Source organism: Marasmius oreades, chromosome 4, assembly GCF_018924745.1.
Source record: "Marasmius oreades isolate 03SP1 chromosome 4, whole genome shotgun sequence".
Classification (NCBI taxonomy): Eukaryota; Fungi; Basidiomycota; class Agaricomycetes; order Agaricales; family Marasmiaceae; genus Marasmius; species Marasmius oreades.
Genome location: NC_057326.1, coordinates 2638429 through 2661212, shown reverse-complemented (window position 1 = coordinate 2661212; position 22784 = coordinate 2638429). Strand labels below are relative to the sequence as shown.

General features: G+C 47.8%; 7 protein-coding genes across 7 annotated transcripts; 5 read left to right on the top strand and 2 right to left on the bottom strand.

Annotated features, from left to right (window-relative positions):
* Positions 1–105: 105 nt before the first annotated feature.
* On the top strand, positions 106–1608 carry E1B28_007667 (uncharacterized protein; the record flags this gene model as incomplete). The annotated part of the gene is made up of 2 exons (XM_043152430.1): positions 106–355; positions 419–1608. The coding sequence occupies 2 exons, from the start codon at positions 106–108 to the stop codon at positions 1606–1608; spliced, it is 1440 nt and encodes a 479-aa protein (XP_043010516.1).
* Positions 1609–2025: 417 nt separating this feature from the next.
* On the top strand, positions 2026–3849 carry E1B28_007666 (uncharacterized protein; the record flags this gene model as incomplete). Its single annotated transcript, XM_043152429.1, has 14 exons — positions 2026–2098; positions 2153–2194; positions 2260–2276; positions 2333–2386; positions 2435–2441; positions 2495–2524; positions 2581–2634; positions 2688–2699; positions 2750–2784; positions 2835–2960; positions 3015–3413; positions 3471–3557; positions 3606–3679; positions 3729–3849. The coding sequence occupies 14 exons, from the start codon at positions 2026–2028 to the stop codon at positions 3847–3849; spliced, it is 1131 nt and encodes a 376-aa protein (XP_043010515.1).
* A 224-nt stretch (positions 3850–4073) lies between these two features.
* E1B28_007665 (uncharacterized protein) lies at positions 4074–6603 on the bottom strand. The gene is made up of 8 exons (XM_043152428.1): positions 6383–6603; positions 6240–6333; positions 6015–6185; positions 5824–5959; positions 5031–5776; positions 4841–4977; positions 4628–4780; positions 4074–4576 (listed from the first exon to the last, which is right to left on the bottom strand). Exons 1-8 carry the CDS (start codon positions 6580–6582, stop codon positions 4393–4395), a joined length of 1821 nt encoding a protein of 606 aa, XP_043010514.1. The 5' UTR covers positions 6583–6603; the 3' UTR covers positions 4074–4392.
* A 70-nt stretch (positions 6604–6673) lies between these two features.
* E1B28_007664 (uncharacterized protein) lies at positions 6674–8803 on the top strand (the record flags this gene model as incomplete). The annotated part of the gene is made up of 5 exons (XM_043152427.1): positions 6674–6907; positions 6958–7602; positions 7657–8333; positions 8387–8579; positions 8642–8803. 5 exons carry the CDS (start codon positions 6674–6676, stop codon positions 8801–8803), a joined length of 1911 nt encoding a protein of 636 aa, XP_043010513.1.
* Positions 8804–8820: 17 nt separating this feature from the next.
* Positions 8821–10537, bottom strand: E1B28_007663 (uncharacterized protein). Its single transcript, XM_043152426.1, has 2 exons — positions 9833–10537; positions 8821–9780 (listed from the first exon to the last, which is right to left on the bottom strand). Exons 1-2 carry the CDS (start codon positions 10426–10428, stop codon positions 8922–8924), a joined length of 1455 nt encoding a protein of 484 aa, XP_043010512.1. The 5' UTR covers positions 10429–10537; the 3' UTR covers positions 8821–8921.
* A 17-nt stretch (positions 10538–10554) lies between these two features.
* Positions 10555–13893, top strand: E1B28_007662 (uncharacterized protein). Its single transcript, XM_043152425.1, has 14 exons — positions 10555–10738; positions 10786–10990; positions 11041–11125; positions 11186–11270; positions 11337–11418; positions 11473–11578; positions 11641–11750; positions 11806–11993; positions 12055–12506; positions 12562–12701; positions 12762–13051; positions 13127–13256; positions 13318–13536; positions 13601–13893. The coding sequence occupies exons 1-14, from the start codon at positions 10619–10621 to the stop codon at positions 13798–13800; spliced, it is 2412 nt and encodes an 803-aa protein (XP_043010511.1). The 5' UTR covers positions 10555–10618; the 3' UTR covers positions 13801–13893.
* A 5494-nt stretch (positions 13894–19387) lies between these two features.
* Positions 19388–22133, top strand: E1B28_007661 (uncharacterized protein). Its single transcript, XM_043152424.1, has 2 exons — positions 19388–21658; positions 21723–22133. Exons 1-2 carry the CDS (start codon positions 19437–19439, stop codon positions 21850–21852), a joined length of 2352 nt encoding a protein of 783 aa, XP_043010510.1. The 5' UTR covers positions 19388–19436; the 3' UTR covers positions 21853–22133.
* Positions 22134–22784: the final 651 nt, after the last annotated feature.

Below are 22784 nucleotides of genomic sequence, written 5' to 3'. Positions count from 1 at the left end.
CCAATTACTACTTAGTACTAGAATGTTCTTTGAATTACTTATAAAGCAAAGTGCGCACTGGATACCTCGTCGAATTCGTGTCACTGAATCACTCCAAACAAGTGAATGTCCGGTTTGCCTCTACTCAGTGGACCCCCTCCGAACATTAGCAATAGCCCAGAGGATGTCGCATGCAGGAAATGCAACAAAGAATTCAACTTCCTATTCACTCGTCCGAGGAGGTGCAACCATTGTGGCTACACTTATTGTCATAATTGCACAGATTACCAGGCCTTGATGCCTCGATCTTCTGGTCCTGGGGATTCTGGATACGATCCGATGAATGTTTGCGCGTTTTGCATCGAGTATCTCCCAAGTGAGTCTCTTTCATGCCCAAATCTCTATCTCTTTGTCACGAAAAGCTTACCATCGCGTTCAGTCACTGCGGCGGGGCGGGGACAATTGAGATCTTTACCTCTATCCAAACTGAAGAAATATGCAGGAGCTTATAATATCCCGATCGATGGGGCAGTTGAAAAGGACGATGTGATCAACACACTCTTCGCTATCCGAGGGGGGAATGGATGTCTTCCGCCCGCAAATGAGGCATTTTATCGCGCGCATTCAGTACCAAATAGAAGTTCTGCTCGGCCTCGAGGGTTGTTCTCTTCACGACCAGAGCCACAACCTAATCTACCTCCAAGACCACAGATTCCACCTTCACGAACGGAGTTTTCTCGACCAGATCTGGAACCTCAGCCGCCTCATCGCCCGCCTCCTAATTATGAGACGCGGCCTCCGAATTCCCCTCCAAGGAACGCGAATCATCATGCACAACTACCACCTTGGGGTAATCATCCTCAGTACACACCACCGCCCCCGCCTCCACACCCTCAGTACGCAACATATACTCGTCCGCAAACGACGCCTCCGCGACCGCCGTCTTCTTCGAGACCACCTCCGTCGACCACAACGCGGCCACCGCCACCTCCATCAATTTCCCGACCCACGGCCTCATCGCCCGCACCACCTCCACCTCCACCTCCGTCTTTGGATGAGCTTCTAAATATGTCAGAGCGAAATATTTCCTCCCTTCCCATAAGTTCCCTCAAGCAAATCCTATTTTTGAATCACGTCAATGCCACAAACATGATGATTTTGGAAAAGTCGGATTTAGTTAAGAGAGTCGTTGAACTGGTCGAGGTTGAGAGGGGAGAAAGGGAAGAGAGAGAGGCAAGAGAAAGAGAGGAGAGAGAGGAGGAGGAGAGATTGATTAGAGAGGTAAGAAAACGGGAAGAATCTGAAAAACGAGCTCGAGAAGAGGCAGAGCGGAGGTCTAGGGATGGTCAACAAACGAATGCAACAACAGATCGGCGAGCTCGAGTTGAAGACGCGCCGGAAGAAGATGAATCGGTACACTCGTCCATCCCGCAAGAAGAAATTGATATTCTACCTCCTGCGTCTGATCGGGAATCGCCTCCAACACTATCACCGACAATCTCTACGACAGAACCAAGCGTGGCAAAGCCTCCGACGAGACTAACCGCGAAAGCTCACGAACGCAACAGCGGACTTTGTGTGATTTGTCAAGACGAAGATGCCAATATCGCCATTGTCGATTGCGGGTGAGTACGATCAACACTATCTTGTTGAGGTTAATCGGCTTACAAGCTGCGGAAGGCACATGGCGATGTGCCGTGGATGCTCAGAACTCGTTATGTCGTCCTCCAGAGAATGCCCATTGTGTAGGACTCGGATCGTGACCGCAAGACTGTTGAGAATTTTCAAGACGTAGTGACGGCCTCTGTACCTTTTGGAAGTTAAAGCATCAAAGGGATCGCTGTATCTTTAGCACTATATACATGTATTGAGGGATGTATGTACTGTAGAGCATTTAACTAGCCTTCTACCGGACCGGCCGGTCCGCACTAGCCGGAATACCGTGGGTCGAAGAAATCCCGACAACCCTCCCTCGGAGGTTTCTCGGAAGCTACCAGGCATCAAATGTGAAATTCTACTACCGCTTTTTCCTCTCTTCCTACCACCATGTCAGATAATCCTTCCTTCGTCCTCCAATCAGTCGGGAACGTCTCAATCGAACACCGCCCCATTCCCGATCGTAAGTTCGTTGACCGGTCACGGCAATAATTTAGCGACCCTTCATTTTTTGTAGTTTCCTCCGACAATGATGTGATCGTAGAGGTCAAAAAAACAGGTACGAGTTTCTGTGTTTTCTGCTACCAACTTTGGTTATGACCAAGCTCTGACCGTGTCTCTCAGGCATTTGTGGCTCAGACGCGAGTATTATATTCAATGGATCCACGACAATGACTTAGGATCTTACTCGACGTAGGTTCACTATTTGGTTCACGGAAGGATAGGAGATTTCGTCCTCAAGAATCCTATGGTTAATTATCTTCTTCATGAAGTCTACTGTCAACTCAGATATTCTTAGGTCCTTGGTAATTCCCACACGTCCTTTGAAGTCATGTCTTCGATAACCTCCGCATGACAGGGCATGAGTCGTCGGGCGTGATATCGAAAGGTGTTTTTCTACATAGACGGTATCTCCTTTAAAATGAGTGAACCGAAAGTGTTTAGCTGGAAGCAAGGTCAAGCATGTTAAACCAGGAGATAGAGTTGCCATTGAACCTGGTAAGAGGCTGTTTCCCAGTAACTTCGATCCCAGTTTTTGATCTTATGACTAGGTGCCACCTGTGGTGAGGTTTCTAGTCTTTGTAGGAGTGACCTGCATAACTTTAAGATTCAGGCTCATGCACTCACTGCAAGAGTGGCCGATACAATGTAGAGGCAATTCCTATATCTTCTCCCTTGTCTGAATCTTTCCGTTTTAGCTTTGCCCGGATATTGTTTTCGCCGCCACACCGCCGTACGACGGAACTCTCGCACGCTATTACCGTGTGCATGGAAGTTTAGTGTATCCGCTGCCTGACCACCTTTCACTGGAAGACGGTGCTATGGTAAGTTCATCATTTAATTGCTCTTTCATTGATCCGGTACTGATACCTGACTAGATGGAACCCCTCTCCGTAGGAGTCCACTCTGTTTCCCATCTTGGATCTTTCCGCACGAACCAATCTATCGCTGTTTTCGGTTGCGGCCCAGTCGGTTTACTCTGCATGGCTGTTGCCAGAGCCCTTGGAGCATCACGTATCATAGCCGTCGACATCGTTCCTTCCAGACTTGAGTTTGCCAAAAAATATGCAGGTGCAGAAACCTACCAGCCGATTCCGCCCTCCGAGAACGAACCTAGAATCCAATACAGTCGGCGTAATGCGGAAAACATGAAGAAAGTTCTTGGAATCGAGGATAGAGGATCTACGGCTATTGACCTGGTCGTTGACGCTAGTGGTGCTGAGGTTTCTATTCAAACAGCGCTGTACCTCGTGAAAGTCGGAGGTACGGTGGTTCAAGTAAGCCCGTAATAACATTATCGCCCCTTCTAAGTATAGTCGTTCAATCGCGTATAGGTCGGAATGGGTAACCCCAATGTAACCATCGATCTCGGTATGATTATGGTCAAAGAACTTGTTTTCAAGGGCTCGTTTCGTTATGGGGTAAGTGAAAAAGCGACAATATCTTCCTTCCTGACAACGTTTCTGTAGCCCGGTGCCTATGCTCTCGCTATCGCCCTGGTCTCCCAAGGCAAGATCGATCTCAAACCTCTTGTTACACATAGGTGTGTAGTGAGGTGGTTTTCAGTATATTTTAATGTCTGTTTTGTTTAGGTACCCATTCACCGATGCTCTCGTCGCGTTCAACACCACTCGCGCTGGTAAAAGCGAGGATGGAAAAGGCGTAATTAAGGCTATCATCTCTGGACCGGACGTATCCGTGGAAGCCAGTTGAATACGGGGTATTGTCCTCCCTTGCAACGAATCTAATTAAAGATGTAATATTATCAATTTCCTGTATGTACTTGTCACTCTGGAGATTCCTGCCATACCCGTTTCCATTCACTTCTAGGGGCCTCCGAATGATTGAGAAGTCGCATTCAAGCAACTTGCAAAGCTTAACGGAATTGGACGGCCCCAACCCCATCGCAGATTGACAAGTTTTATCCGTTGCTGAGTGGGCCTTTATCACGACCGCGTCTAGTAGGAAGGCCCGGGGTTCCAATTAGTCGGAAATTGTAATGGTGAAGCTCGAAGTTAGATAGGAAGAAGATCCCCGTGTCGGTCGAGCAACAGACCAACGGGAGGTTTGAGGTTGTACCTAGAAGATCAGCGCTCAGGCCTCTCGTGAGGTTTCAATTATCAGAAGGTGGGGTACCGGGTTCGAGTGGAGAGGAGATAGTGAAGTAGAGAAGCGTTCCCTGACCTCCGGTACATCCACGATCAACACCCACAAACTATGCATACACAAACATTCGTGATATAAGTTCCTATCCGATCATATATCCACGAGCCCCTCCATACGCCTGATAATCCCAGCTAACCCATTATCAACGTCAGTCAAACTCGACTCTTTACTGAAGACCTCCATGAACACTGTCTCCCCTTGTTTGAGTTTCCGTCCAACATGCCAATGTTGAGGATTCTGACCTCGAGAGAATACTTCCTTGACGTCCAGATCACTTCCAGGACGTGAGGGAGCGATCCTTCATAGCTAGGAAGTAAGGACATACCTCTCCAAAAACTGTTGAGCGTTGAAAAGTTGTTGCGATTTCGATGAGAAAAGTTTGTCTGAAGTGGAGGCTGTAAAGTGAGGTAAAGCCAAGATATGTCGATCTCTCTGTTGAAGTAATTTCGAGACTGGTATAGACCCATCAGACGAAGCACTGTTCATGCAATCAACATGAACAACTGTTTGAACAAAGGACTGCAAGGAGAGGATGCACCTGTTTGGGAGGTCTTTCGTTACTTTTTCAATATCCTTAAAGAGTCCGTCGATCTGCACGGAAATATAATCTAGACTTTCCAGATCGGGATCCTTATTATCGTCTAAGCTGATACACGAAATCGTCCGACCGGGTTTCTGTGGAAAGTTCATCAACAGCCTCTCGGTAGTGACTGAAGGCGCGGACATACGGTTAAATAGTAAACCGTTCTTCGCTTCGTCAGTAGTGGATTCAAAGGATCAGAGATGTGAACCCCGGTCGATGAGAACTGTTTCGGTGGGATTGGTGGAGACGTGGTCGACGGGGTGTTAGAAATATCCGCACTTGCAAAATCGTGCGTGTCTTCCTGAGCAACTGAGTGTGATACGTGGACCCCTTCCGAGGAGATGGCATCGTCTAGAGCACTTCTGTCGATCTCGGCATCTGCAGGATGAGAATGTTGGTTCCTATGATCGTCGACATCCTGTTCTTCCTTGACTTTCTCGTCTGACGTGGACGAGGCAAGGGAAGGTCGATTCTGGTTCTGTTTCTGAGCGGACTTTCCAAAAGTCAAATAGCCAGGCCAGCTCCATTTGACATTAACGTTCATATTTAGGTTACCCGTAGGTATACCCATAAACGAGTTCGTGTTCTGTCCTTGTTGTGAATGAGCTTCTTGTTCAAAGCCATCATAGTTTGCACCAATAGGATCCGGCGGCTTTTTCAACCGTAAAGTTGATTCTAGATCGAGGTCTCCGCCGGGAGAATCTGGTGAAGGCAGTACTAGAGAAAGAATATAACGAGAAAGAGACTTTGGTAAGCGTCCGTCGATGTATCGTTTAGAGAGTATGATATGAGTAGGGGTGGCGAAGATAGGAGCAAGGTTATCCGGTATTCTTGACGAGAATTCGTCTAATAATGTTGCTATCGTTGTATGCGTAGAATGTAAAGGCACACCTGGAAGAGTTTCAGGATAGTCGACGGGCTGGTAAAGAGGCACCTACCAAGATGATCCCCAAATTCGAATCCGCTTTCTAAATCCCAAGACCAGGCCCACACGATAAAAAATCTTTCTAGTTGAAGTTCTAATGCGGTTCGTCCTTGAGTCGATAAAATTGAAGTGAATGATCCATGTGTCAACTGAAGGGAGGACAGCTTTAACGAAGAGGCTATAAATGAAGAGGGTGAGAAGCACCTTGAAATGCTCGTAACCTTTCATTAGATCGGCCTTTAGAGCCAAGTCATGTACCGAGGCGTCACTATAGTCATAAGAGATAGCAGGTTCCTTCTGTTTCTCATTTCCTCTCCCCTTCGAATTCGCTTTAGTTATGGTGTGTGCTCTCGGTATTTTGGAAACCTCAACGGCCTATATGAAACACTGAATAATATTTCTAGGAAGAGGTCACGGTGGGTCACTTACTACATGTATCCAAAAGTCCGGCTCGGGACAGATCATAATCATACGCCTCGTTTGAGAATGAACGCTTTCGCAAGATGTTCCGGGGTTGAACATTCTAATTCTAGAGTCAATACTGGCTTGAGTTCGAATTCAAAATAGCATACTCTGAGAAATTGGCAAGGGCCTTGGCAAGTCCGACCTGTCTGAGGATGGTGTCCCTAGAGGTGGCGCGTTCTTTGGAAGTATAGAACAGAATTTGAGCTTGTTCTTCGGCGTCTTCATCGTCGTTTGAAATGGATCCAGTAGCCGTCAAGGTCGGATTGTAGATAGTAAGGTAAGAAAGAGTGGGGGGAACCCTCGCCATCGAAGGCGACCTGACTGAGAGCGACACGTATTACGTAACCGATTCCCACTTTTTCACCAAGTTGCCGGCATCTGTTAGTTGCAAGAGGAACATGGTCAAGCACGCTAAAAAAAAGCAAAAAATTTCAAAAGAGCGCGAAGCAATTGGAACCAGTACCCTTCACGACGACACTAAAGATGATGAAGAACGTCGGCTGGAAAGCATGCTGTTTGGGACCACTTTTGTCGGTAGGGTCAATGGAAAGCAAGGGTACGAGGACAGTGAAACTGATGAAGATAGTTTTGGCGAAGGAGGAAATGAATTCGCTAATCTCATGGATGGCGATGTGGGTACCCTTTTAGACGGCTCAGCCAAGTGCTGAAGCTCTCATTTTAGTTGTTTTTTGTTGACGAAGGGGGAATCTCTCGACAAGAGAACAGCGACGAAGAGCAAATCGCAGGACCATCATCTCATACTTCCTTTGAATCTGATGGATCCGACTCTGATTCATCATCCTCTTCTCGCACCTCCAGTTCAAGAGTTTCCTCCAATAAACCGTCTCGAAAGTCCAAAGTGTCCGCTTGGGTTGACCCCTCTGATCCATCGACTGTGTCTCTATCCTCAAGGAGACTAAGGAAACTCCGTGATGCCCCACATGAAGAAGAATTACCCGGTAGAGAGTATGAATCTCGGTTGCGAAGGCAATTTGAAAGGATAAATCCTGAGCCAGCATGGGCTGCTCAAGCACGCAAAAATAAGGCGAAGGAAAAGAAACAAGCCTGGACAGATGGCGATGACGAACAAGAAGATGACTCGATGGACATTCCACATCTGTTGACGTCCACATCTGGGGTTTTACGCTCGCAAAAGGTGAACCGGGTTCTTCAAGCGGGTACTATCGACATCGCACGGTTGCGGGATGCAAATCAAGATGCTCAGAATGCTGCTTGCGGAGATATTAAGAGCCTCGCATTCCATCCATCTCCTATGGTACCGGTTTTAGCAGTAGGAAGCAAGGATAGACGCATCAGGCTTTATACTGCGAGTCTATCCCCTTGAGCCCAGCCATTTGTGCTAACATTCCTCTGTTTTAAGATCGATGGACACCTTTCACCACTACTACAAACTCTTCATGTACCTTCCTTACCCCTCGTTTCCCAGTTTTCGGTCCAGTTTCATCCAGGCGGAACTCAAATTCTTCTTACAGGATCCAGACCGTTCTTCTATGTTTACGACCTTCAATCTGGCACACTAGCTGGGGGTGCTGGAGGCGCTGGCGTGAGAGGACTTTGGGGCACAAGATGGGATGATCCCTCGGCTTCGTTGGATTTAGCTCCGTCAGCCCGAAAACGTGGCCGAGATCACAACCAGAAGGGTAGTGGTGGTTCGGGCTCAGGATCTATGGACGTATCAGTATTTTCGCCCACTGGTGAAGTCTTGGCTGTTGCTGGGCGCGGCGGATACGTCCATTTGGTGGACTGGAAATCCTCAGCCTCCACAGGAGGTAGCACTGGTCAGGTCATAGGGAGTATGAAATGTTCCAGCGGTGGACCAAGTGGTGGAGGTGTAAAAGGGCTTTGGTGGGTCCCACCCTCTGATGACGAAGGAAGGACACATCTGGCAGTTTTAAGCGGTGACTCGGAGGTTTATCTTTGGGATGTAGGTGAACGGAGGTGCGTAAGAAGATGGAAGGACGAGGGTGGGTTTAGGGGATCTGCGAGGGCTTTTGCTGGTACGACAGGTTCATCAAGAGGCGGACTGCTGAGTGTCGGGTACGTTTATTTGCTCACACCTCGTTCGTTTTACACGCGTCATTTTTTCGCAGTTCGACTTCCGGCCTTATCAACGTCTACGGCTCTTCAGCCTTCTGCGGGTCTGCGATAGCCAATGAAACAAAGCATCCTAAACCCATGAAGACCCTCTCACATCTCGTCACACCCATATCGACCATGCGATTTAATCGAGACGGACAAGTTTTGGCAGTGGCCAGCCGAGAAAAAAGAGACGCTTTGAAGTTGGTGCGACTACTTTTCCCTTCTACGTGGCATCTGAACGCAATACTGATACCTCTCGCGTCCAGTATCATACTGCTTCACTTGCAGCCTACGCAAATTGGCCAACTTCAGGAACACCACTAGGCCATGTCACATCTATCGACTTTTCAGCGGGAAGTGAATATTTAGCCGTAGGCAACACGAAGGGTCGTGTACTACTTTTCACGCTGAAGGACTTCTGCACTTAAAGACATAACTTAAGGATATACAATAAAAAAGTATGTATATTGTAAGTCAAGCTGACTTCGGTAGTATGCCCCGATGCGTCCCAGCGTCCCTGAATAGCGTACTTAAGTCTTGATATCCTTACTCAGCTGTTCCCCAAGTACCGCCGATAACGTCCTGCAAACCAAACCACTCCGGCAACTGCATCCAAACATGTTTCCTTGCATTTCCACAAGCCTCGGTAAAATCAGCCTTGCACGCTCCACACAATCGCAACCCACATCTCTTTTCTCCAGTGTTAGTACCACAGCCACTGCCGTCAATGAAATCCATCCTTGAAAGCATATCGACTGCTTGTCTCAGTGTAAACAAAGGGTCGGCATCTCTCCCACACGCAATCCCACCCACAGCCCGCAGCACGTTCAAGGTGATGAAGTAAAACGATTCCTGGCATGCCCTACCGCCACTCCCGTATTCGCTTTGGTAGAAACAGTCCACTGAAGGTGCTCGATTCCAGATGTGTGTCATAATGAACGAATGCAAGAATCTCTGGGCTTGTTCGCGACCTTGAAGTGTTCTAACGAATAAATCCTCAGTAAGCGTGACGGGCTTTGATGTCTCGAGGTCTTGATCGCAATTCTTTTGGGTCTTCTCCTTCTGCAATAGCCTGGCCCGTCCAGGAGCCCCGACCAAGATCTTGCTGGGGCCGTATCTTGATAGATCGTAGAATGCACTTGGTAAAAGATCCACTAGACCCATTTCATTTGCCAACTCTATCACAACTACCGGATGTGCGGAAGATTCCCTTGGAAGATAAACACCCCTTTCGTCTGTAGCTTCGGATTCTCTTGTGTCCCAGGCATCAAGTGTAGTTGGCCAGTCGGCGGAGAGCTGATCCATGCATCTTTGGTGTAGTACAGGAGCAATATATTTCGTGGAGAGGCGGAGTACACTAGAAAGTGAGGGAAATTGGCTTGAGCGGCGTCTCGTCATGAAGTATCTGTCCAGTCATTTCGATCTTAAGGCCAAAACAGAGAAAAAGAACAACGCACAATCCATCATATATCGACTTGAGAAAATGATAAATATCGTCTGCGAGGTCGTGTGGCATTTCGACGTGTTGGCACCCCTCTAGATCCGCGTCAACCTCCATCTCCATGGGCTGAGGGACTCCAAACATGTCAGCAAACACCTCTGAATGGCGTGCAAGAACCCCTCTATGGACCTTGAAAGCAAATTGTTGCTCAGCAATCAAGACGATGTTTCCGTCGTTGAACCAGAGTTCGGAGCATCGCGTCAAGAGGGAAGAACGAGTTGCAGAAGGATTTCGACGTGAAGAAGATCGCCGCTTTTGACCTAAAAAGCTGGAGGCTCGGGAACGTCGCTTACTTGATTCAGAGATATATGTACGAGTTGGAGTATCCAAGGGAGTTTGAAACAAAGTGGGGAAGATTCTGGCAATAGGCGAGGAAAATGTGTGGTTACTGGATCCCAAGTCGCATTTAAATGTAAACAGTTTGTGGGTGGGACTTAGAGTAGGAGAATCTGTAGACTCGTCTGCGTTTGAGGAAGCGGAGGACGACGACGAGTAACCTGTGCTCGAGCTCGAGCTCGAGGATGAGGACGACCGACAACTTTCAATCGCCATTGTCGTTAGTGATGGCTGCGTAGAAAATCCCTGTAAAATGAGCGAGATATAAAAGAACGTGTAAGTGTAGAAATGAGCTCAGAGAAGGTGACTGTAGTGAACAGAGAAGAGCGCGTTACCCTTCATTTCTGACCGGTAACGCATTAACGCATTGACTTCCACTGCTACAAAGGCGTTCTCCAAGTCTACGATGGCTTATTATACCTGCTTAAACTTTTCCACCATTCTCAATTCGCCTTCGTCAAAATGTTTGCAGTGGTCTTCCGATGGTCAAGCTTGCTTCGTCACAAAATCTGCAGTGTACATCCTAGTAGGTCTCCTCTCATTCTTGCACACACTAGTTGTAACGTCCTCTAGACACCTGAACCAGGAATTAATCATGATCTTTATTCGCTTTTGCCTTCAGCGTTGCAAGCTGCGACTTTGTCCAACGCTTCGACGACCAAGCCAAATCAGAACGAGACCGACACAATCTCCCAATTAACGCTGAACTGGTTCAGGACGATGATCCAGTACGATTCCAAGTCTTCCGACACGTGTCGGTGGCCAGACTTCTCTCAAGGTCTGTGAATTGGAACACAATATCGTGGCGTTTAGGACAATTTTTTGCAGAGTTTTGTGCTGTGTCATTGGGTTCAATCGATCCATCAATCTGGTTTGTTACATTTTCCCCCAGTGGCGTTGGACCGAGTGCTGGGTAAGCATATGCATGCTCAACTGCCTATGCGAGACATTGACAACTTATTTTATGTTCTAGATGTGTTATCTGTATTCTGACTACTAACATGAATCTTTCCCTCTGGATATCCACAAAAAATGCGCTCAAGGGTGAATGGATAAAAGTGAGCTTTTTTTACTCACCTGATCAGTGCACATCACCTTTCTTTTCTGATTAACACGAAAGGCAGATTCTGGACATCGTCCCAGTCCTACTTGACACATATAAATCAAATTCTCCGCTAATGCGGACCCTTTGCTCACAAGTAGTGTGTGAGTTCTGTCCAGCTTCATGTCAGAACTTTCCTCGAGGCTTGTTGCATCTAGCCGTCGAATGGACGTCCCAGGCCGACTTTGGAATACAGCCCACACCTAGCGTCGATGGGTCCCTTCTTGTGTGCGGCACCCGCGCCGGAACCTTGATCTTTTTGAGGTGCGCTCCTTTATACCTTCTTCCTAGAACCGTACAGCTTCCTTATTCCACTCATGATTCAGGTTCAGTCCTGTAGATCTTGCCGTCCAAGTCATCGGAACTGTCTATATTTCAAAAGAGTGGATAACGCATATATCCGTCACCTTATGGGCGGTCGTCGAACCAGGAACCTGTCAGCCTCTCGACGTCGTCTCCTCTCTTTTCCTTCTGCTCATTCCTCGATGCAGGTGAAGCGACCTTAGCCTATGCTACTTCTCAAGGTAAACTTGGGGTCATTGCTATTAGGCAAACACTCTCTCAGCAAGCCGACAAACCAATCAGCATAGAGTGCGACTTCGAGCGTTTGGGTGAGAATGTTGCGGAGAAGTTGATAGGCGTAACGGCATTGAAGTGGTTTGAGGTTCCCAACCGTACCGTAAGTGCTGTTCAGTGACTCCCGCTATCTATCTAAATCTCGTTCGCGCATACGCAAATAGCCAATCCTAGCATACACCACGCCTGGCATACTTCGCTTGTGGGCCTCTTCTATGGCACCCGAAAGTCCCTGGTGCGGCACTCGTACCTACTTGCTCAAAACACACAAAACACATGTTGCCTCATCCAATCTACACCCTGTCGTTGGACTTGAATATCTTCCGCTGCACGACTTACTACTGGTATGCCTCTTGGATGGGTCATTCCATGTTGTGAAGTCTTTATCGACATCTCCAGCTTTGGATGATGGTGAAGAAATAACCAGGAATGCCCGAAAAATATTTGAAAGAGTCGAGCATCTCAATGAGCTTCGGGCAGGATCGGTGAGCGAAGAAAAGCGAGAGAAGGATAAAGAAAAAGAGAAGAAGGAGGTTAGACTGGGACGAGCAGAAGCTAATACCACGAGTGCCTTTAGTTACTATGACCACACCGGAATCGTTGTCTGGATTCATGAGTAAGCGTTCATATGGATCATTCCTCATCTTCAAGTTTATCTCATTTCATACTAGGCTCACTCGACCCGCCGATTTTAGCTACAAGCACGACGCCAAACACAACAGTATGCTGGTCGTTGCACGACTCTGGGATGGACTCACTGACGAGGCTTTTCTGAGATATCTGACTGAGAGCACGTCTCAATGCAAAGCAGGCAAGATGTTCTTCCGCAACTCTTTCCGTACCATCCTTTATTCAACTGACTCTGGTTTAGCGCATGGCGTCACTCCTCTCCACGTCATGCGCCCTATTCTCTTCCATATGCGCTCCAAATATCTTCTCGATCGCCTCCATGCCCAGATCCTCGGAGTTCTTAGTCCCCAAGATCCCGATTCAATTGTCATGTCTGACGATATTGCTCTCCCTACGTGGTGCCCAGGTGGCCAAGGCGCGTTGTCTCCGGATTTCAGGAAGGCGTTCAGAAACAGCCTTATCATGCATCTATTCGGGTGGGATGCACTCATGTCACTGAGAATGAAACTATCGTTGGCTGATTATGCGTGGGTGAGTTCGTGTTGTTTACTCGAAAGCGTACGCCAGGGAGATTGACTTTTTTGTCTTTCCATGGTATTGAAATAGAAATTGAGCGAGGAATCACAGAGAAGGATTGATTATGGCAATGTCGCAGAGATAATTCTGACATGCATATGTCATCGGAATCTTAGAACGATGCTCCGACATCTGAGTCTTGTTGCTCCTGCTTTTACTGGTATGTTTAGGTTCTAGCATTACTTCTGCTCTCGATTTTGTATTTATCTCCATGGATGTAGTGGACGACATACCGTTCGTGTTAAGAATGGTAGTCCAGTCTCTTCTTCCGGGAGCATTGCCTGAGCTTTCTGCGGAGGGAGAAAGGCTCTCCACCATCGTCCATAGCATGTTCGACGGACAACTCACTGATGGTTTGCATGAATTATGTCCAGCATGTCATGTGGAAGTTCCTCTGGAAAACATCGTTAACGCGCGGTGTTCAAATGGACACGTGTGGTGTAGTACTCTTGTGTCATCTTTCGAGCGGACGTCTAATGCTAATTTCTGGGCTCTTGCCTCTAGCTCGATGTTCTGTCACAACATTTATACTCTCTACACCAGATGTCAGGACGTGTATCGGTTGTACGCGAAAGGCATTCTTACCTCTTTCAATGCACAAGAGCGCATTGAAGATGGAGTTGAAGGGGTGGTTTGTGGAAGAACTGTTGGAAGCGGTACACCGGTGCCTGTTTTGTGGGAATACCTTTGTCAGTGTCCTCTAGGTTTGGTTTATCCAGAACCACCGGCATACGGAACAACCATATCGGTTTTTGTGGTACACCTTGGGGAAATGATAAATCTGCTTTCTGCTTTTATTTTCCCTTGAAAACAAACGAGGAGTGAGTCAAGTGAGGCTTGAGTTATAGGTGTCAATGGGTCCATAAATCATCATACCGGCTCGTCCAGTTTCTGATTCGCTGACACAGCACCACACTAAGATGCGTGCTCAATGTGAGTGTATGTCAAACCATAGAAAGTTTCTCCAGATCTCCGGTTCCAGATTTCGGAGGTAAATCGTGCACATCTGGAAATCGCCATTTCATAACCCAACGTCCACACCACTTTTCGCCCCACGCACGTGACGTCCCAAAAAGGGTTGTGACGGAGATTTTTTTGAAAATATTATGAATAATGTCACGCCAACATTAACAAACAATGCTTCACTGCGTTTTTTCAAAGTCTCCCCTCAGACGTATTGACTGGGGAGGCTAGGGATTCGGGTTAGTGATTGTTAAAGTAAACTCAGTGTGTATCGAACGACAACTCAATTTGTATACAGTACTTCGCAGCGTCGAGCCCAAGAATTGAGACAAACTTTCGGTGTAGTGGTCCAGACAAAGCTTTTGTCAAAATGTCCGCGACGTTGTCGCCAGTGTTGACGTCCATGATGGCGACCTGCTCTTTTGCTACCTTCTCCCTGATATGATGGTGGCGTAAGTCGATGTGTTTAACGAGTCCATGGTGTTTCGAATTTTCCGTTAAACTTTGAGAACCTTCATTTTCTCCATGTAAACCAACGGGATGCGAGATCTTGATTCCCACTTCAGTTAACCACGATACCATCCAGACTGCCTGCTGACTCGCCCTCGCCAACGCAATGTACTCTGATTCAACTGTCGATAGCGCCACCGACGCTTGGCGCTTCGAACTCCAAGAAACAGGTACACCTGCCATAAAGAAAACGTGCCCTGACGTTGACTTTCTCGTACTCTTGCACCCTCCCCAATCAGCATCAACCCAACCAATCGGATCCAAACCTATACCCCTTCGATAGCATATGTTGTAGTTTAGGGTACCCTGATGTATTCCGCAACGTGAACCAACGTTTCCCAATACGTTTTCCCTGGGTTTACCTGAAAGCGAGCTAATAAGTTCACTGCAAAAGATAAATCGGGGTGGCTGCAAATCTGCCCCCACTGAATCGAACCCAGCAATTCCCTATATGGCTTATCGCTCATAAATCGCCTCTCTTCCTCCGGTAATGGATTGGATGAATCTACCAACAAGATGTTGGGAGGCAGAGGGGTGACTCGAGGTTTGTTGTCCCATAGTTTGAAGTGATGCAACATCCGTTCAAAGTATGTTGCCTGAGATAGAGTGATACTACCATCCGCTTTGTCTTGCTCAACTGCGACACCCAGCAGTATTCCAGTATTCGTGTCACTCATCTCCCAGCGTTCACCTAACTCTTTCTTCGCCTTCTCCTTGCCCGAAACTGTTGTAGATCCTCCAAAAACATCATCCGTGTACGTGTTTGTCACCGTATATTCTCCATCAACGTTCCGAACTCGAACGCAAGGATCAGCGCGTGATTGATAGTAGTTTAAGCCGTTGTACGTCGCTGACAGTGTCTTGTACCAGTTATATGCTCCCTGTTTAGTGCCATATAATGTCTTCTTTAGCTTGCAGACAAGACCCTCCTTTCCTGCTACCTCGAACCCTTCAGGTTGTCGCATGTAGACGTCATGCTCTATTGGGCTGTTGAGGTATGCCCCTTTGAAGTCGATCTGGAAAATCTGGAGGCCCAGGGTGACAATCAGTGCGATCGTCATTCGTACCGACTCCATCCTGACTACTGCTCCATATGTCTTGTCATAGTCAACTCCAAAGACTTGAGTGAATCCTTGAGCGACATATCTCACCTTCCTTCTCACAACTTCCCCTTTCGAGTTCCACTTTGTCGCATACACCCATCTGCCCCCAACCAGTTTCGCATCCTTGGGCAGTTCCATCAGCTCCCAACAACCTTTCTCAATCAGCATCTCGTATTCTGCCTTCATCGGCGGTACCCACAGGTCTGGACGTTTCATCACTTCCCGATAATTTCTTGGGACCCAATGTTCGTTGTCCACTGCTGCAAAGGCCCATGGACTGTTGACGATAAGCGAGTGTACTCTATCTGGGACAGGATCGCGAGGTTTTTCTGAATCCGTCGCCCAGTCTAACCGCTGTTTTCGAGCTTCGGTCTCAATTTCCTGAGACTCAAGTAAGTCTAACTGGGCTCTCGACGGTTGTCGTTGTCGATCGGACCTTCGCTGAGGAATGAGTTGGGGTGCTATGTCACCTGGGGATATGGGAGATGCTTGTTCGGGTTGTTCTGGTGCAGTCGATGGTGGTAGCAGTACAGGAATTTGATTATCAACTGGGATTTGATCAGGAATACCGACGTTGTAATCATCCGCTTCCTTTGGTTGATCCGGTACCGGTAAAGTCCGATGCGGTGTTCCTTCCTCAAACCGAACATCCCTAGACTCCAAGATACTTCTCGTCTCCGGTATTCATAATCGATATCCCCTCCTTCCCATGTATCCCAACATAATACCTTTTATTGCTTGTTTTGCCAACTTCCCGTCACGGTGCCTCTGCGGTAGTTTCGCCCAAGCATCACATCCAATTGGTCTTAGGTGCGATACATCCTGTTTCTTTCCTGACCACAATTCTGCAGGAACGTCATCTGGAAAACGATCGGAGGGCATGAAGTTATCGACATAACATAAGGAAGATACCATTTCTGCCCACAGCGATGGTGGAAACCCACCATCTTCTAGCATGGTACGTGCTCCCTCAATCACCGTCCTATTCGCCCTTTCTGCAACTCCATTGGCTGACGAAGAATATGGGGTGATGCGTTCTATCAATATGCCATGTTCCCTGCAATATTCGTCCATAAGTCGATTGTCCAGTTCGCCTCCACCGTCAATCCGAATAACCTTCAACTTATTCTCCGTCTGCCGTTCCGCCATTCTATGGAACTCCCTGAACGCCGCTAACGTGGTGAGTGCCTCTTTATTTGCAAGGAAATATGGTACCCTATATGATGATCTGCCATCCGTGCAAATCAATAACCAAGATTTCTTCCCAATACTCTGCGTTCGTGCAGGACCCCATAAGTCCATATGAACTCGTTCAAGGACTTTCGTTTCATGTGTTACTTTCGAATCAAAGGGTCATCTCGTTGCCTTTCTGTACAGGCAATCTTCGCACATTCCAATAACTTGCTTCGACGTTATGTGCAGTCCATCTACCAGATTCCTCAACGCAAGACGCAAGATTCTTCGAATACCGTTATGAACCCATCTTTGATGCCAAGTCATGATTCCGACAGGTCTGTCAAGTGATCTCGAGTAGCTGATTACCACTCCGTCAGCTGTCGGTCCAAGTTCGTACATTTTACCCTTGATTTCCGCTGATACTACGACTTCATCACTACCCGGAGGACATAGTTATCCTTCCGCCCCCCCATAACCCATGATACCCCGTCAAGTCAAGTGAAGACATGGATAAAAGGTTGTTATTGAACGTTGGAGTATGTCGGATGTCCGCTAATTGAAGCTGGTGACTAGGATTTTTCGTCCCGATGGACACTTTCCCTATCCCCGGGATAGGGAACTCCCCTGATGGTCCAGATTGAGCCGTCTGTCCACGGGCGTCAGTCTTCTGGTATACTTGGAATGCTCCCTTGTCTTTCCAACAGTGGTCCAATGCTCCTGAATCCAAAAACGTCCAAGTCGAAGTAGCCGAATTTATTGTGGTACGATCATAGGACAGGTGGCAGGATGAACATGAAGCCTTGTTTACTACCGGTATGTCTATATCAATTCCATCTACTCCTGACTCATTAAACCTCTCATCTAGAAAGGCAGGGTGTATGAAGTCTCCCCTAGGGTCATAGGCGTCAGGAGGGGGGATTGTGATGTGAGGTTTCGACATACCACTAGAATCGGTATTGAGAACATAGGTATTGGCGGGGGTGGAGACGTTGTTGGCATCGGTACGTTCAGGTTCGGCATTCGAGGCGTTCGCGTTAACTGTTGGCTCCATTCCTTTAGGAAACTTCCATCCCTTCGGAGCTTTTCCTTCGAGCCCACCTCCTTTTGCCCAACACTTCAGCTTTGTGTGTCTGGTGCGTTTACAGTTGTCGCAAGTAGGTCTAGTCTGATCTCCTGTCTTCACATTCAACGCTTTCGCTTTGGCGTGGTCACCTTGGCGTTCCAAGCGGCGGGCTTCTCGTTTAATCCATATGGCTTCGAGGTGGGTGATGGCATCAGAACTTGAGGTACCTGGGACATTTGTTGTAACATCGTCCCAGTCTTCGGGGAAAGAGTCGAGGATGATTGATCGGAATTGTGCATCAGTGATTGATGCCCCAACGTCCCAGGCATCTTTCCACAGATTCCTCATGGATTTGATATGTTCCTCGAAATCACCAGTATCCATCCTCTTCGTGCGCAATAATTTCTCTCTGATTGAGATCAACTGTTCTGATTTCTGATCAAACTCCTTGCATAGGTTGAGCCAAATAATGCTCGCCCATTTATTCTCTTCGATTCCGATTCCGACAGGATCAACTGTATTGGACACGATTACACTGGCGACATACCGATCTCGCGCTTTCCATTCCTCTAACAAGGGAGTAGAGCTGTATAACGGGGTAGGAGTAGGAGTAATGATAGCTGGCTGGGAACGGAATATAGGGGCACTAGTGTCCGCAGTAGCAGTCGTTGCAGAGTCCAGCATAGTCGTAGCAGATTCTGTAGTGGTAGCTGCAGTCTGGGTGGGAGTCGATATATCTAACCCATCACGTCGAACTGGCCTCAGTATGGTACCATCGAGGTAGCCTTCGAGGCCCTTTGCACCAACCTGGAGGAACACCTCCCGTTTGAATACGGCCCAGTTCTTTCAGCCGGTCAAACGCTTCTCGTCGGTGAAAGCGGGGACTGATGGAGTAAGGGAGGATGTCATGATTATGGAGTATTCGTTCTCGCAATATATTCGTTCTTCGGATCAGAGAGCAGGTCTCATAATCTGTTAAAGTAAACTCAGTGTGTATCGAACGACAACTCAATTTGTATACAGTACCTGTTAAAGTAAACTAATGAACGTAAGAATGTAAGTGAGAATATAAGTAAGTGTGACTATACTAGACTCACCTCAGTGCGTATCGAATGACAACTGAGGGGAGATCCATACGATATGTAAATATATATATGTGAAAGTCCATGATGAAATAACAGCCAGTAAATAGAAACCGGAGACAAATAATAATAGGAGAGAGAAACTAAAAAGGGGTCGACATGTGAAGTACTTTCCTTAACAGTGATTAGCTTTAGGGGTTTGGTTAGGGATTCGAAGGTATATGAGGGGGTCTAGGGCTGGCCCCCAGCATTGTTGTCACATTGTAACGACTGTGACATAAAGTGAAAGTGGTTGAAATGCCGGTTTGCCGGATCTCCTTTTTTGGATTATTATAGTCACGTGCGTGGGCGAAAAGTCGCCAACTGCGCGTAAGTAAGTTTACGTTGAGCGCTTGAGCAGTTGGGTTTGACCCTGATCATCACCATATTTGACGATAGCTACGATGTTCTCTTCCCCATCCTCGACGCCGCCAACCTCGCCTAGGCGTCGTCTTTTGTCGCGTAGAGGCTCCACGACTGCGTTCGATCCGTATGCTAAACACGCTGAAATGAATCGTCACCCCGACCGCTCGTCCTTCAGTACCCTTACCATCGTCCGAGTTCCGCCGCAACAACCGCAACCTGAGCATTTCGCTTTACATGAACCATCGAGCGCACGTAGACATCACAATCACACACGTACTGGGAGCGGTGGGAGAAATGGAGGGTCCACAGGACCTGGAGGAGGTTCAAACTCTGTCTCAGGCCGTTTGAGTTTTGCTTTTTCCACTTTTGCACCCCCCGGAGGTCATGGTAGAGGAGAACAGGCATCATCGCCGTCCTCATCGCCGTCCTCATCACCCAGACTTCGACCTTCTTCCCCTCATCGTTCATCATTCACTGGAGGAGTGAAACCACGGTTGACTGCAGATCAGCTGTACGAGTTAGCACATCGCTCAACGAATCCTGGTTATCTCAACTTCAATAATAATATGGAGCAAAATGCCAACTTCACTCCTCTCCCGCCCGCGGTCTATCTACCGTTCATCGACAGACCCTCTGAGGTAGCTGCTCTTCTAAACTCTACCCCAACCAAGAAATTGTTCGCTCTACTCAGTCAAACTTTCCCAAAAGAATCTTCTGCGTCAGTGACACAACCCCCCTCCACGGATATCACCCTAGATAAAATACCCTCCGACCCCACCAAATGGACCTATACACATCTAGTCACATTCACCACGCAGACGACACGTTCTGTCGTTCCAGATGCGCTTTTTATCGCTCTATTGAGGAAATGCATATTGTATCGGAGCGAACTTATCTGGGAACGTGTCAAAGGCGCGTTAGGAGTTCCACCTGAGTTGGATATTGATCTGGATGTGAACTTTAGCGTGGAAGAATCTGGCAACGTTTTCGATTCTTCATCTTCGGAAAGTGGGGCAAATAGCGATATGGAAGATGGTGGAATGAAGGCGAAAGGGGATCGGGAAGGTTGGGACATGGTTGAGAGTCCTGTCGTGGAGAAGGAGCATGTCCTAGGTATTTCCGAGGGGGAGAAGGAACAGGAAGAGTTTAAAGCCAAGGTCAATGCTGCGCTGAACGCTCCCCCTCGCGTTAAAGTATCAGCCCTCGAGAAATCCGATTCAGCTGACTCTGGCCATACCACCATCTCCCCAACACCACGTGGTAGAAATACACCACCATCTTCCAAGCATAAAACCCTTCCTTCAACCGCATCCATAGCGGAGAGCAACGAGGAGCTCTCGCCTGTTCCACAAATTGTGACGCAATTACCGACACCCAACACGTCCAAGCATAGCTTCGATACTACGCACAAACCACCTCGCACTGTATCCCTATCTAGGCACCGCACTCTGAGCACCGGACACACTCGTTCATCCTCTCTTTCATCCTGGCTGGGTAGCGCTGTCTCTCCTGAACCTGAACCTGAGCCGGACTGGTCGTCATCAACCCCTGCCGACTTCGGCTCTAATCATGTAGACTTTGGTCTGAGTTCGTCTCCGGTGGACGACTTTGGCGGCGGTTCCCCATACCTGGAATCCTCTGTGTCAGTTGATTTATTATTCATCGAGCCTGTGGTACCCTTGTTATCACCAGGTGTACTATCTCCTGGTGTGAATCCGCCGCCGTTGTCGTTGGAAGGTGGTACGAGTGTGGGTGGGGAGGGAGGTTTAGGTGATATCATTGAAGGTGAAGAGGAGGAAGATGGTGCCAACGAGGATCAAGAGAAGAAAGAGGAAGATTTGAAGAAGCTCCAGGTCCAAGGGTTGCGACTTTCCCTATCTTCCTCAAACTCTACGCCTAGCTCTCCTACTATTGGTTCACCGAACCGACTATCGTGGCATAGCAGTTATAGCGGTGGCAACAGTCCTATTTCATCTCCTGTCACTGATTCGAACCGGCCGCCTAGTTGGGGCTCGTCTTCTCGTAGAAGTTCGTTTGGAACTGGTTCTCCTGCAGTGTTGACGAGGACAGGGTCGAGTGGAAGCTTGACAGGGATGGCTATGCAGTTGAGTGCCATGGGAGGCCCCAGTAGTTGGAGCTCAGCACAAGGCGACACGGGAATTGGGTACCGCTACGACCCTGTAGGCGACAGAGTACCCGGGAACCCTTTGTTCCCTAGTAATTTTTCACGTTTAACTTCTGGACCTACTTTGGCGGCGAAGTATGTTCTCTTTGGCTTCTTATACTGATTCCCTGCTGATCTTCCTGTCCTTACTTTTTCTCAGCAACCCATCGCTCCGTTCTCTAGCCATGCCACCCGCCACCCGATTCAGTCGCCCTACGCTGAAATTGAGAAGGGGTTCTAATACCTCCGTGTCAGATTATGCTGTGACACTTTCGAGTGAAGGGATATAAACCGCCATCGGAATGCTAGAAAGGTTTCGTCTTGTTCACTCAATTAACTCCGGGGTAAACATGATTACATTTTCCCCTTACCGAAGGATCATTGCTTTCACACTGCTCTCTCATCGTTGTTATTCTCAAAAAAGCGGCTATATTTCATCTGGATCCGTGGCGATACACACGTAACGCGCCGCACGTCGGGTAATGGTATAATATTATGTTGTGTGTAAAGTAAATGTGGATTATTTCTCGGACTTGCAATAAAATGCAGGTTTGTGTTGACTGCAGTGCGTAAATTATAGTACATCGTAAGGTAATATGGGATGCAAGTAATGGTAGAAATTCAGCAGAGGGGGTATAGGGCGATGATCGAAGGGTAAAGAGGTCGTCGAGGAGAGCGTGTTTAAGGTGAAGCGGCTATCTTCCTATGATTCAAAACCTTTTTGATCGTGTCTACGTCGTGAAAGAAGGGGTGTGCATGGCCCATGACAAGGAGCGGAGGGTCAGCAGACCTGTTACATGTCGCGACCAAGAGAATTTCTTTCGAGTGGAAAGGGTCAAGATATCTTGCAGACTGGTGCGAAGGTGCGGGAAGCGTTAGTGGAACTTGAAAAGTATTGGCTTCACGGATGACAGTAACGAGATCGAGAGACAGAGCCAAAATCGAGGGTGATCACTCTATCGTCGTGCGGTATGTGCTTGCTATAGTTGGTGTCCATCTCCGAGGGATCGACACTACAGATAAAACACCACTTGCCCATGTTCAAGTCGATCCCTCGGAGATGAAGGAGATACTGACGAGTCTGTGGGTTAGTCACTTTTTACGCAGTGAGGTTCGTGTACAAAATGCCAATTGACTGGGAGCACATCCTAGAGCTAAGAAGTCTGCCCCTGCAAAGGGTCTCTAGCTTCAAGATTAGATTCTTGGGTCTATCAAAATTGAA